Below are 14,171 nucleotides of genomic sequence, written 5' to 3' on the forward strand. Positions count from 1 at the left end.
TACATCCACTCCGCCTGAATATTCTTCGCCGCAAGCGGCGGTATAACGTGTCGAACCAGGACATATCATATCCTGGTACCTCTCCCAAAGAATATCACCAGAAATTGGATGTCGAAGCCTGAACCCTAGAGTATACGGTGTCGGCATGAGTGTGCCTTCAAGGACAGCAGCCTCCAAATCCCCTAACCTCAGAAAGCTGTCCCGGCCTTCAAACTCGGCCTGAATGAATAGACCCTTGCCGATGGTATTTGTAAGGAGGCTTGTTCCTTTCACGCAATGAGGCTGATAGTGAAGCACGCGACGCCAGCTTGCTTCTTTTCTTATAAAGCGTCTTGCTTCTTTCGATCTAGCCATGGGAAGTACAGTGGCAAAACTCGTACTTTCAGGCCAGCTGTTTGGAGTATCATTGGCCATACAACTTCTTCAAACATTTCATTGCACCTGTGTCGGACACTGGAGTTGGACCATTTAAATATTAATGGCCTGAAATATAATTTGATTTGAAGTTGACTGGAGTTTTGTATTACCTCTTTCCAGCGATGGCAGACTCTTTGAGATAGTAGGAGGGTACGTTGGTCAACTAGAAGTAGGATTGCTTCTAGAATTTCTGGGAGAAAGAGCACCTGATCAGGTTCAGGTTTTGAAAAAGGCATTTTAAATCCAAGTCGATATTATCTCTCTTATAAGATAAGACTTGATAGTTGCCCAAGATAGATGGAGGGAAAGAAAAGAAAAGAAAAACAGATGTGCGGGCGTGAGGAAGAAGAGTCATGAAAGAGGGTAGATCTAGCGTCATAGTGATATGGTAGCTTTACTACCATGGATTAACTATGACTCCTTCGCTATTCGCTAATTTGTAAAAAACTTTCCAAGTCACGCGGAGAGAAACGGATTGGGAGGGGAGGGGGTGTCATCATCTTCTTTTATGTATCATCCATAATATGAGATTGTCCTCAGCATTCTTTCGGCGTAGCTTCCTGCATCTCTGTATTCTATGAGTCGTCTATTCATCGCCAATTCCCGAGCCTATGTTGATCCATCGCAGGTTGCCTTCCTTGGGAAATATGGCTATATGAAGCACGGGGAAGAGGGAGAGGAGCCTCCCTATGCACTTTCAAGATTCCGATGAGCTTCCTCCTCAGATCGACTAAGTGATTTCTTTAGATCTCTTTCAGCCGCATTCTCCTCCCTCGCTGCCTCATCCGCACCCTCTATCGCTTTCACTCGCCGAACCAGGTCGGTGACATGTCCGTCAGCGCTTCCAAGCCCCACGCTCTCGAGAGCCTTCTCTAGCAAATAAAGGTACTCGGTGTTTTTCCCGCTCTGACCCCTTCCGCGGCTGATCACTTCAGCCACATCCTGCGGCTCACGGCGAGCCGGGTCGCGCAAGAACTGCGGATTTGTTGGCTGGCCTATGTAAACCATGCAGGTGATCGGCCTGGACTCCGGCACATCGGTGGATCCAAAGGCATGGAATGGGGTGAAATGCGCGGTGTAGCCGTCAATTTCGCGCTCGTCGAGGTAGTCGTGGACTTCCTCAGCGTGAGACGCGGGAATGTGATATGCCGCGCCCCAGACTCGCGATGTCGACGAGTCCGCGGTTTCGAGGTGCGCTAGCTATCTGGCCGTTAGTCACACCGGGGTTTTTCATGGGAGATAAAACATACTGGGTCATCCAAGGTCTCCCAGAACTCTCGCTCGATTACTGTTACCACACGGCCGGGAACTTCTGGAGTGCCTCGGTGGTCGGTACTACAGAAGTTGTCAGCTTCCAGCTCCAACAAACAGAATCAAATCTAATAGGTTCGTTGATGCAACCGACCTGGCCTATCAATCGAGTTAGTTAGGCTTTAATTCTGTACAAAAAAATGCCCACCAAAGAGGCTAACAAACCTGCCAAAACCGCCGTACATAGCCATTGATATAGCCAGGCACCCTTTGATCTACGAGAGGACGATCAATCAGCCAGGATCATATCCTATAAACTTCCCGTGCCTGTGGGTTGAGACACGCGATGCTTAGTTCCACGCCTGCTTGGACATACCATAGTGTGGCGGGGGCTTCCAAATCAGGCTCCTATTGCAGGTCAAATTAGCTTCGTCTCTGCATGCTGTCGATATAAACAGAAATAGAAAGAAATGACGGGTCTTTGTAAGGCGAATTTCCAGTGGTGGGGACTTGTGGCGCTTAACATACCCATAACCAAAGACCCAGAGATCGCCATCAGGAAAATGGTTGCGCCATGTTCGACCGTTTGTCTGGTGGTCTTCTTTGCTTGGTGCCATTTTCGAGGATTTGCGAATGCAAGAATTCGAGTGTAAATATAGTCGTGACGAGCAAGCGCCTAAAACTTTACCAAGTGGTGGACTCTATCTCCCCTAGAAGGACAAAAAATATAAGGTGAAAAAAGGCCCTATGGACCGAGAGAAGACCAGTAACGACAGGACCCCAGAAGCCAAGAATCAAAAGCAATGATCTCCCCGCTGAGCCAAATTAAATCCAACCTGCGAACCCGTGCCTTGAGGAGGGGTTTAAGTTGGCAGAGCCCCGCGATGGAGTACACCGTAGATGATGTCGAAAACCCGGTGTGTTTGCATCGTTTGTTCGTCACGATGCTGATGATTAATTCATTCGCAATGGATCCAATCTTAACTTTCCAACTGCTTCGGATGGCGCAAGTTGATGCAAGATCCGCCAAATCATCATCGTTGTCTTAGCTACACTAGTATTGGCGAAAGACAAATCGTCGTGTGCATCAATCCCTCCAGTTTATGCTTGTCTAAAGGCCAGATTGCAGTGACTGTTTACGTGCGGTGGCGTCGGGCAGAGGTACTTTTCTCCATTTAGCTCGTGATTTGCGGACGATTGCTTTATCATCGCAGGCAAAGTGCGCTGTGACTGAAAAACAACCCAGTCCAACTCCTACATCATCATTGGCCACCTCGTAATTCGTATCGACCGAGGTGCGTTGCAGAATCCTTCTCCGAGGGTCCAAATTAATTGCCCGGGAAGTTTCAGCGGGGTGCCGAGCCACCGGAAGCGGGCCCCAGCAGTCAACCACGGCAAGTTGGCCAACTGCATCGGTTCCTTAGGATTATCCAGTGGAGCGCTGTATGCCCGGCTGAATTTCTTGCCTCGCGGAATACTTTTAATCCCAATTTAATACGTCAGGATCTGACTCCTGAGACTAACGCCAGTCGGGCAAAAACCCACCTATTGGCCACCGGGCCTTGTTAACGCCCGTCGTTCAGCCAATTACCAGGTGAAGAACTTTTCTATACGAAAGCTTCGTCTTCTTTTCCCGTTTCGTTGCCTCTATAGATTCCTCGTCATGGCCGGCATTTTTCGTCTGCTCCGAATGCAATACACTCCCCCGACGGACCCAGTACGGGTAGGGGTATCCTTTGCCGGTAAAACCGTGGTTCTGACTGGCGCAACGACGGGCCTGGGATTCGAGGCCGCTATCAAGTTCTTGAATCTCGGCGTGGAGTCTTTGATCATCGGCAGCCGCAACCTCGAACGGGGTCAGGCAACCAAAGCCGTGCTGGAGGAACGCACCGGCCGACGAGATGTGGTCCAGGTCTGGGAGCTGGAAATGAACAGCTTCCAGAGTGTTAAAGACTTCGCGAGTCGGGTCAACAGGGAGGTTAAACAATTAGACATTGCATTGCTCAACGCCGGCCTATGGAACCGGGAGTATACCGTGTCGCGCGAGGGTTGGGAAGAAACGCTGCAGGTCAACACACTATCCACATCACTGTTGGCGCTTCTACTTCTACCCAAGCTGAGAGACAGCTCGTCCACGTCAAGCCCGGCGCAATTGACGGTGGTGTCCAGCCAACAGTTTGTCCGCGTTAAGGCAGCCACCCTCCGCACGAACGGGCCACTGTTGGAGCACCTGAATGGTTCGGAGGAATTTGTTGGCCCAAGACAATACGGCGCTTCGAAACTTCTTCTCGAGTACGTGCTGAAAACTGTGGCGAACCGGATCCGAAATGAGAACGGAACGCTTCCGGTCATCATCAAGACAGTCAGTCCGGGGTTCTGCGTGTCGTCACTGGGGCGGCAATATAAACGCTTCTATGAACGCTGGCTGGTTTGGTTGGGGCACAAGCTATTTGCTCGCACGACGGAGCAGGGGAGCCGCTCGCTAGTCAGTGCCACTTATCAGGCGGCCGAATCGCATGGAAAATGCTGGCGAAGCGATGGATATTTGGAGTACGTCTTCTTTTTTTTCTTTTTTGCCCTCTTCGTTCCCGCGCGCTCCTTTTAGTGTCTTTTACCCCCACATCGTGCTAATAATGGATGCCAGTGAATCGACGTCTTTGACAGTGGGCGCAGAAGGAAAGCAGTTCCAGGAGAAAGCATGGGCGGAGATAATGGAAGTTTTAAAGGAGCATTCCGAAGACCTTGCCGACTTGATTTAAAGTGCAAGGTTGTATGTGCGACCGGTTGACATTTTTAACTGCGTCATGGGATAAATTTAGCACGGGACTCCACCCGCGAGAGAAACCTCAGATACTACAAAACCATCGCAGTCAAAGAACCCGTGGGCCAAACAAATCAGCGAACAGAGCGCCTGGCAGGGCTGACGAGCAGGGTTGTGTTTCGCCGGAGCCCCTCCCTCGAGTGAAACCATTATCACATTAATAAAAGGAACTATTTGAAACATCTCACGAGTTTGTACATTTGTAGTGACATTGTTCACCCCCAACGATGACTAGGATTTCTGATTTATTATTTTATCTCTTGGCGGGCGCTGGGGAACCAAAATCACTCGCCCCACGGCTCCGCTTTCAACTGCGAAATGATGGACACTTGACTCCCCTCCTCCTGAACTCCTGACCGTTCGCTTCCTTTCATATTTCGACTGTTTCCGCTATTCTCCTGTTTCCTCTCTCCCCCAGATCTCCTACTGACCCCCATATAAGGGGACTTTCTCCGGTTTCTTTTGAGCTACAGACTCTCACCCCTCCATCTGTTACGTCAGCTGTCACGGCCATGGCTTACAACAAGTCCTACAACCCCGATGCGCTGCCTGCGTAAGTCCAGTCTGCCCTGCTATCAACGAGAAAACGGGGGATTGCTGCATCATATGGGAGATCTGCGCTAACTTGTCGTGAATCGAACCAGACATGCAGAGCCTGAACAGGTACGGGACAAGCAATTCCGATTCGCAGTGGCTTTGACCGTGTCGATTCACCAACTGACAAGAACAACGCGACCATCAGGTGGCTCAGATGATCGGTGCCATGCAAGTTGGCCCCTCGCAGCAGCAGAAACCCCATCGGCCGTCTCCCAATCCCTCCTCCAGCGGCGTCCCGCCTCGAGTCCCCGTTTCCGGCGCCCCAAACGCCCAATTCCAATCCGCACCGGGGTCGCGCCCTCCAAATAACAATAAGCCGCTACCCGCGGGGCCCCAGCAGAATCACCATCAAACGCACCCATTGCATCCGTCGCCCCCTCCCCAGAACTACGGGTTCGGCCCTCCCCCGTCCCAGCCAGTGCACAATCGCCCTCAGCCCACGTCGCGTCCCCCTCGATCGCCCAATCCACCCCCGTTGGGGGTCCCGGACGATGATCCGCAGCAACTTTTCCCCTTGTTTCGCGCCGCCAACTCATCCCACTCCGGGTCGCTCACCGAGATGGAGCTGGGCTCCGCTCTGGTCAACGGGGATTACACTTCGTTTCACCCGCGGACGGTGAAGATGATGATCCGGATGTTCGACCGCAATAGCAGCGGGACCATATCCTTCGACGAGTTTGTGTCGCTGTGGCGCTACTTGGCTGCTTGGCGCGAGCTTTTTGACCGATTCGATGTCGACCGCAGCGGTCGCATTAGCTTGCAGGAATTCGAAAATGCACTGGCTGCCTTCGGATACCGCCTGAGCCAGCCGTTTGTCACGGTGTTGTTCACAACCTTCGAGGCGAAGGGCCGGCAGATGAACGGGCCTCCCAAGGGTCCGCCTTCGACGGGGATGAGTTTCGACTTGTTCGTGCAAGCGTGTATTAGTCTGAGGCGCATGACGGATGCATTTAAACGATATGATGACGATCGTGATGGCTATATCACAGTGAGCTTTGAGGAGTTCTTGACGGGTGAGTTGATCTCCTGCTGAGGAAGTGAAGATCGCAGCGGCTGATATGACGAACAGAAATTCTACAGTTACAGGATTAGAGGATGAGTTAGATTAGACTGGACTCGTATTGGCTCTTGCGGTTTTTTTGTTTTACCCACTGATTTTCTGCGGTGATTTTCGTGTGATATTCCTCCATTATACCCTTTCCCCCAAATATCATTTTTCCGGAGTCGGGGATGCATGACCACAAAAGTAGGTTTCAATTTGGAATTTGTGACTGATTGTAGCATTATCGTGTACTATACAGCGGAAAACCATGATGAATGCGAGGTGGAAAGTGCCATGTCATTGTTGTAAAGTATTGTATATTGTATGGAGTAGCCCGTAATTGTTTTGTGGCCTGAGGTATCCGGCTGCCTGAGACACCAGGCCGAACTTGGCCTCGACCTCGACCATTTTTTAATCTCCGAATCCTCCTGCTCGGCATACGCTCCTTGTCTTTTGCTCCTGCATTCTTTGGGCTCCTAGGGCCCAAATCCTGATATGGTTTATATGTTCTACCCTGCTTTCAATAATAAGTACGGCTCGATGCTTTTTAGTGTCGGCTCTTCGGGGACGCGAAAGCGCGAGGGCCCAGGGACGATTGTTCACCCCTTGGAGTGTTCCAACTCGCTAGGCTAAATCCGACCATGAGCACGGTCACCTCAGGACCTCGTCGCAAGCTTCAACTTGCATCAACTTGGCATCCGTCTGGACCAATTCTCTCTCTCGTCCTTTTGTGTTTGCTGTTTCCCTCGGGTCGCAACGTCGGCTCCACCCGCCAGAGGCCCAGAGCAGATCTCATACTAAATTATTGCTCGGCGCTAAGTGTTCCCTGGCTCCGATCCTAGCCATTCTTCACTTCTGGACGGACGTACACTGGGGAAATTCTTTTTCTCTCTCTTTTCCATCCCCCCTTCTGCAAGTTATGTCGGTGCATCAGGATTCCACCGACGCAAGTCGCTTCGCTTCGCACGATGCCGAAACTGCGCATCCGCCTGTGGCGGACAAAATCTCGCCTGTAGAAACAGAACATCCTTCTCTTCACAGTTCAGTCCATTCGGAAAAACGCCGTCGGTCATCAGAGCATCAGAACCCGGATGAATCACCTGTCCACGATGAGTCGGACGACAAAGCTGCTTCGGGGGAACCGCTGGATCGTGTTCCCTCCCAGGCGCAAAAGTTGGGGAAGAAGAAAATTATTATCATCATGACTGCCCTTTGTGTATGCCGGTTACCTCTTGTCACCATCCCCACCATTAAAGTTAGACCGCTAACCACGACGCATTTCTAGCTGGTTTTGTTCCTTGCGGCTTTGGATATGGTATGTGCACTAGATTTGGGATTTTAGTCTATGCGGTTAAACTGACGTGTCCTAGACTATTGTTTCTACGGCATTGCCCACCATGGCGCGCTCTTTCAATGCCTCGGGCAGTGGATACTCATGGATGGCTTCGTCGTACATGCTGGCAAATGCCGCGTGTGTCCCTCTTTGGGGTAAAATCAGTGACATCTGGGGCAGAAAACTAATCTTATTGGTTGCGAATGTTGTATTCCTCGTAGGAAGTCTCATCTGTGCCCTTGCCTACAACCTACCTATGATGTTGGCCGGAAGAGCCATACAAGGTGCTGGAGGCGGTGGCATCATTGTCCTAGTGAATATCTCTGTGTCTGACTTATTCAGTGTTAGGTACCGTCCCCCCTACATATGATTGTTTTTTCTGATAAGCGCTAATAAACCTTCTCCAGGGACCGACCTCTGTACTACGGCCTTTTTGGCTCGGTTTGGGCGATCGCAGGTGCTTTGGGCCCTATCATTGGAGGTGCATTCACCACCGATGTCAGCTGGCGCTGGTGTTTCTATCTCAACCGTACGTCTTTCTATCATCTATGGCTATTTCTTATACTGACAGTGTATCACGCAGTACCTATCGGCGGGTTTTCATTTGTGATGCTTCTATTCTTCCTCAAGATCGAAGCAGGGAAGACCCCTCTCTTAGCTGGACTCCGATCTATCGACTGGTCGGGTACCCTCCTCATCATCGGCGGAACTCTCATGTTTCTTTTCGGTCTGGAGTTCGGCGGTGTCAGTCACCCATGGAACTCACCAACGGTTATTTGTCTTATTGTCTTCGGCATAGTAACCTGGGTCATAGCTATGGTGAATGAGTGGAAAATAGCCAGATATCCATTGATTCCTATTCGCCTATTCCAGAACTGGCACAATGTCCTGGTGCTTCTTGTCTGTTTCTGTCACAGTTTCGTCTTCATCGCGGGATCATACTACCTGCCGCTTTATTTCCAGACCGTTCTTCTTGCCAACCCCATTATGAGCGGTGTCTATGTCTTCCCAATGGTTCTCAGCCTGTCGTTCACGTCGGCGGCCACGGGTTTTATAATCAAAAAAACTGGTCGCTACCATGAATTGATTGTGGCTGGAATGTGCCTCTTCGCGCTCGGCTATGGTCTGCTTATCGATTTGAAATACTACGCTTCCTGGTCTCGCATCGTCATCTATCAGTTGATCGGTGGCATCGGTACAGGTCCGATTTTCCAGGCCCCGCTCGTCGCACTGCAAGCCAACATCCACCGCGCCGACGTCGCCGCCGCAACGGCCACCTTCAGCTTCCTTCGCCAGGCCTCTGCCGCTATATCCATTGTCCTCGGTACAGTGATCTACCAGAATGTCCTTGGCCAGCAGATGCCAGCCATCACCGCCGCTGTGGGTGCCGAAAAGGCTGGAGCCGTGGCCCAGACCTTCTCCGGATCTCAAACAGATCTAGTCAAGAACCTCCCCGAAGACCAGAAGATTGTCGTCTTGAAAGCTTTTACATTCACCATGAGCCGCATGTGGATCTTCTATTGCGCAGTCGCCGGCTTCGGTTTCATAGTCAGTCTCTTTATTCGGCCTGTGGAGCTCAGCAAAGCGCATACGTTCACCAAAACCGGCCTCGAAGAACAGGAGCGCGCAAGACAAGAAGTTCTGGCTGCTCAGAAGAACAAGAACAAGCCTTCGCCTGAGAAGCAAGACGTCTAACGACTGTCGTTTACTATCGAAATTCTTTTTACCATTTCGACCTATTTTTAAATGACTCATGATGCTGCGGATCAGTATTCCACAACACGCATTTGAAATCTTCAACCTTCACCCCCAATATAATCATACCAGCGGAGTTGGACATTCATCGATTTGGGATTTGCATGTATATACATGCCCTGTCACGCATGCTTTGAACAAAAAGCCTTTGTAGATACTTTTCTTTTTCTTTTCTTTCTTTCGTGTCTACCTTTAATGAGAACAGAAAGGTCAAAAATCAACTTTTTCCCGGCATAATTGAAAGCATTAATTAATCGAAATCATCTGAATGTCAAATGGATAACTTATCGAGCCAATCACCATCGCCAATATATTCCTAATAAAACAACCATATATACATTATATAACAAAAGGAGAAAGGTGGAAAAGGAAAAGGAAAAGGAAAAGAAGACATTGTAGAAACGCCATCACCAGGAAGCAATCACTACCAATAGACAAAAAGAAAAGAAAAGAAAAGAAAAGAAAAGAAAAGAGAAAAGATTGGTTTTTGTCCCGCCCAAGAAGGAGAAGGAAGGAAAACGGTCAAGATGTGAGAGAGGGATGTGGCCAGGTAAATCGAGGAAGTTGGTTTTCTCTCCAAGAGAAGATGAGAGCGTTCCTTCTTTTTAGTTTTCCGGAGAAAAAAAGACATACAAAAAGCATTGACTATAGAGTTCAATGACAGGATTGCGGACTCACAAATGGATATCAATAAGAAAAGGAAGGGGTATAAAGTTGACAAAAAAGAGCAGCTATGAGACAATCAAAACGAGGCTCGTTTAAGTGAAATACCAATCAAGTAGCCAAGGCCCAGGTGAGCAAGGGAGAAGAGAGGGAGAAATGATAGAGGAAGTGATAGGGGAAATGAAAGAATATAGACAAAGGTAGTTCAACTTTCCCGACCCATGCATGCAGAGACCCACGGCTGCCTTTAGAACGCCACAGATGCCAAGATAGTAAAGACAAGTCAAGATATATTGAGAATCATCACTCTAGGAGACTACCGGAAAGGTCAGGTCTTTGTTTTCTTCGTGGTTCCTTCGGCATTCGGTCCACTATCTGGGCTTTTGCGCTTTTTGTCTTGCTCATCTTCCCGTCCAAAACTAGGACCCGTTTGAACCGCTGGCGTCGGAAAAGTGAGAGGACTTGGAAGCATATTACTGTCCGGACCAGAGCGGCCAAAGCCCCATTCCGGGAAGAAGCTGGACGGTGACGGAAGGAGTGCATCCGATACAAAGCGACTAGGAAGTGCAGATATCGGTGTCTCTATATTGTTGTTATTATTGTACGCGTTATTGTTTTGGGCTGCCGCTGCCGCTGCCGCAGCAGGAGGCGGTGGCCTCGCGAATGGATTTGGAGGTCCTTGGGCCCCTGCACTGAGAATTGCACCGGCCGATGGTGATGGTGGAGGCAAAACTACTCCCGAATGATTGGTATCGGGATTGGCTTTAGCCGGCGTCAGCGTCTTGTTTCCCGCGGAGTCGCGTGAGGATGATTCCGCCGTTGCACTGCCGCGATCCGAGTTCTCACTTGGTATCTGGACTTTGAGTTGTGGGCGCTTTGGCAATTGACCACTATTTGTTCGTATCGGCGGCGGTTTGAGATCGGCGGCCGATTGCGAAGATGGTGTCTCCGTCGCGGCGCGAAGTGGGGGCGGAGGCGCGACTGGATGGCCCATGATTTTTAGGTCGGCGGATTCGGCCTGTGCCGCTTCAAGCTTTGCTTGAGAGCCAGGTGATACGGGAGGACCGACTCCAAAATGCCGCGCTAGAACCGAACCACGATCGTCTATTGGCGTGAAGATACTCCGCGACTTGGAAGATAGTGATCTTTGGTGAGGTGGCGACTGACTCCCTTCCGTCTTCATGGGACCAGGTATTTGATCTGGCAAGGGCGCTTCGGATAGGGAGACCGTTCGAGGGGGAGGCTGCTGGTGTTCCGACGTGAATGTTGGCGGCATCGAGCTTCTTCCTTGATCAGGCAAGAAAGTTTGAGTGACCTGCGGTACCGGGGCATGCGGCGCTTGCGAAAGACCCATTGGAGGCGCCTGCGGAGCCATAAGATGATGTTGGTGTTGGATGTGCGGCGGGGGTGTCTGATGGTGCGGGGCGATTGACTGAGGAGGCATGGAGTGCGGTGGCAAAGAGTGCGCAGGCATGGGCTGATGCTGAGGCGGCGGGGGATGTTGCGCTCCAGGCGGAGGCCCAAAATGCGCGAACTGAGCGGGCCGGGGCGGTTGGCTAAGATTGTGGGCGTTGGGATTATATACGGATGGGTTGGGCATGAAGGCGAATCCATTCTGAGGCGGCGGAGGCGGCGGGGGAGTAGCATGATGTGACTGAGTGCCGATATTTGAGCTCACCCGTCGAAGGTGATTTCGAGAGGAAGGCCTGGAAACTCCTTGCGGCTGGGGTGTCCCATGGCGGGGGTCAAAAGGAATGCCGTTGCCGATGGGGGGAGAAGCAGATGGTGCGTGATTTACATGCTGGAAGCCTGGATGGCCTTGGAGATGGGGCGGAATCATCGGGGGGGCATTCTGAGGGGGCGTGGGATGCATATCTTCCGGAGCAGGTGTGGTTCCATCTTCATCCTCATCATCGTCGTCGTCACGTCTGCCGTTAAAATCATCCGGACCCTTATGCTCATGCGGTGGTCCGAGCTAAATTAAAATGAGGTTAGCTGCTGACGATGTCCAAGGTTGAGGTTAGGGGGACGCCAAAACACACATATTGATATCGATGCAACGTCTCGCGCATATCACATGATGAGAATTCGTATAGTTTCTTGTTGTGGCCAAATATGATTACGGCGACATCTACTGAGCATAGAACTGCGAGCTCATGCGCTTTCTTGAATAGACCACCCTTCCGTTTTAGAAACGTACTTGAAACACACCCCAAGTTAGCTCCTATACGGTGCAGCAGGGGAGCACGCAAGCGGTTAAAACATACACTGAGCGGTTGCGATCATCTTTGATCGCCTTGATCTCGATCTTTCTTCGACCCATCAGGGGCAGAGTGTGACCGATTCACACGGGGATATGAACCGTCGGTGAAGCACGAGATAGAACGATGAACAGGATCGACGGCGACTAGGCGTGGAAACTTTTGGAGCCTTGGGATCGAGGAGTGGCGCGAGTAGAATCGAAGGAGACACCGCCCGAGGGGAAACAATTCCAGAAATGCGACTGGAATGCAGCGACTGTAGTTCGCAGAATAAGCGCTTGACCTTTAGTACTTTGTGGATTTGAAGAAATCCCAAATAGCAATTAAAGAGAGAAAAAAAAAAATTGAAAGAAGAAAATTCTTCCCGCAGTCCGAGAAGCGAACGTTTCAGTTGCAGAAGAGTGGGTACAAAGGGAAAGAAAGGGAAAGGAATGAGAGGACAGCGAAAGAAAGAAAAGAGAGGGGTGAGATTGGAGATGGCGCGTAGAGCGAGGGCACGGCGCCGGTCGGGGGGCCAGCAATGAACAAGGGGCTGGGGAAACAAAGGAAACGCCGACCGCAGCGGCCTCAGGAACACCCACCTTGAAAGAAAAGGGAGGAGGGAAAAAACGAAGGGAAAGAAGATAAGATGGAGGCGAAAGTCAAATTCTTGGGATGGCGATGGGAGGATGAGTTTGGGTTGAATGGATGGGAAAGACTGGACTGGAACACGCGGGTGATGCAGAAGATTCTAAAGATAGACGGGTCGCTTGTCGCCCTACCGCCGTTGCCGCCGCGTAGCCGCCGTCCGCTATTTTTAGATTGCATCATTCTTACGGAGAGCTTTAAATCCTTCACTCTGTCCAGTGTCCACTCGTCGAATCTATCACACAAGGTGGCTTGGCTGTTGGGGATTTCTTGAATTGCGTTAGGATTGTTGACCGATCAATGATCAGCCAGCTTAACAAGGGTTAATCCCTTATTTGACTAGGAAGTTGGAACTATGCCGTAAAAGCCATTGATTGAGCCTTGAATGTCTGGTCTTGTAGGCCATTATGTCACACAGGCTATATCCCCCCTTTTTTTTTCTTTGTGCCCTGTGCCGTTCTCTTGTCTAGGGTTACATTAGTCCAATTATCCGGCCGGGGTTTCGGGCTTCTCTCAGCAAAAACCATCGAAAGAAATGATTCTAGATCTAAAGGAAGTCGGTTTAGATTCCCTTCATTGATCGTAGCTAATTTTTCGAGGCATCAAGGGGCATCAAAATGTTCTCTTTCTATGGGTCTTGGGATCATCAAAACTGTGCACTGAACCTGCTTACCAATGGCGTCAATCCAATTACATTCACTCTAATGCGTAGCCCACTTTCTGATATCTTAATTGACCCTGAAAATTCCGAAGACTAGCTATCCTTACAAGGAGGGGCGGTATCATCCTGACTTTCACTCAACCAAGACACGTCGATAATAAGCACTATTATAGGCGGGGTGTTTATACCTTGGTCCCTTTCAATCTGGTGGGACTTGATGATAATGCGATAGAAAAATTTTCAATCGCCCATCACCGGGTCTAGACAGGCTTTTGCGTTAGGGGTTAGGTATGTCATCGACGTGGGCATATCAGGATTCCTTCGTACACCGGAAAAGCAAGGTGAGAAAGAATAAGAGAAAAAGAAAAGAAAAAAAGTTCTAATTTGGGATGGTGGGGAAGGAAGATCCGAAACCTAAAAGGCTAAAGCGAGCATACTCCGTAAACCAGAATGGGACGATTGACGATAAGGTCGAGTCTGGTGGGGACGCGATAGCAGGCAACCCCGCCACTGATCAGCCCTGAATAACGGAGTAACGTCCTCTGTTCAGTGTTCAGTATTTTCCTGCTCCATGCTGCATTTTCCTAGTGAAGCATAGCCAATGTTTTGAATATTCATTATCTGGACGGAGTCGATGCTTCATTGCCAATGGCGTGATAGCTGTCAAAGTAACCCTTCCGTACTACTGTACATGCTACCCGTCTACTTTAGAATCTCGTAAGATCCTACTTCAATGTTATGAT

At 50.2% G+C, this 14,171-nt stretch overlaps 4 protein-coding genes across 4 annotated transcripts; 2 read left to right on the forward strand and 2 right to left on the reverse strand.

Moving 5' to 3' along the window:
* Positions 1–1,104: 1,104 nt before the first annotated feature.
* KD926_007979 (gamma-glutamylcyclotransferase) lies at positions 1,105–2,285 on the reverse strand (the record flags this gene model as incomplete). Its single annotated transcript, XM_053103199.1, has 3 exons — positions 1,105–1,617; positions 1,668–1,752; positions 2,197–2,285. The coding sequence occupies 3 exons, from the start codon at positions 2,283–2,285 to the stop codon at positions 1,105–1,107; spliced, it is 687 nt and encodes a 228-aa protein (XP_052960544.1).
* Positions 2,286–3,331: 1,046 nt separating this feature from the next.
* KD926_007980 (programmed cell death protein 6) lies at positions 3,332–6,178 on the forward strand (the record flags this gene model as incomplete). The annotated part of the gene is made up of 5 exons (XM_053103210.1): positions 3,332–4,218; positions 4,932–5,042; positions 5,134–5,152; positions 5,232–6,099; positions 6,156–6,178. 5 exons carry the CDS (start codon positions 3,332–3,334, stop codon positions 6,176–6,178), a joined length of 1,908 nt encoding a protein of 635 aa, XP_052960545.1.
* Positions 6,179–7,047: 869 nt separating this feature from the next.
* On the forward strand, positions 7,048–9,156 carry KD926_007981 (MDR family MFS transporter; the record flags this gene model as incomplete). The annotated part of the gene is made up of 5 exons (XM_053103221.1): positions 7,048–7,344; positions 7,414–7,443; positions 7,499–7,809; positions 7,869–7,990; positions 8,045–9,156. The coding sequence occupies 5 exons, from the start codon at positions 7,048–7,050 to the stop codon at positions 9,154–9,156; spliced, it is 1,872 nt and encodes a 623-aa protein (XP_052960546.1).
* A 1,051-nt stretch (positions 9,157–10,207) lies between these two features.
* Positions 10,208–12,202, reverse strand: rlmA (SRF-type transcription factor RlmA; the record flags this gene model as incomplete). The annotated part of the gene is made up of 3 exons (XM_053103232.1): positions 10,208–11,854; positions 11,922–12,078; positions 12,147–12,202. The coding sequence occupies 3 exons, from the start codon at positions 12,200–12,202 to the stop codon at positions 10,208–10,210; spliced, it is 1,860 nt and encodes a 619-aa protein (XP_052960547.1).
* Positions 12,203–14,171: the final 1,969 nt, after the last annotated feature.

This window comes from Aspergillus affinis (genome assembly GCF_023601865.1).
Source record: "Aspergillus affinis strain CMG 70 chromosome Unknown NODE_4_length_623078_cov_86_301200, whole genome shotgun sequence".
In the NCBI taxonomy this organism is placed as follows: domain Eukaryota; kingdom Fungi; phylum Ascomycota; class Eurotiomycetes; order Eurotiales; family Aspergillaceae; genus Aspergillus; species Aspergillus affinis.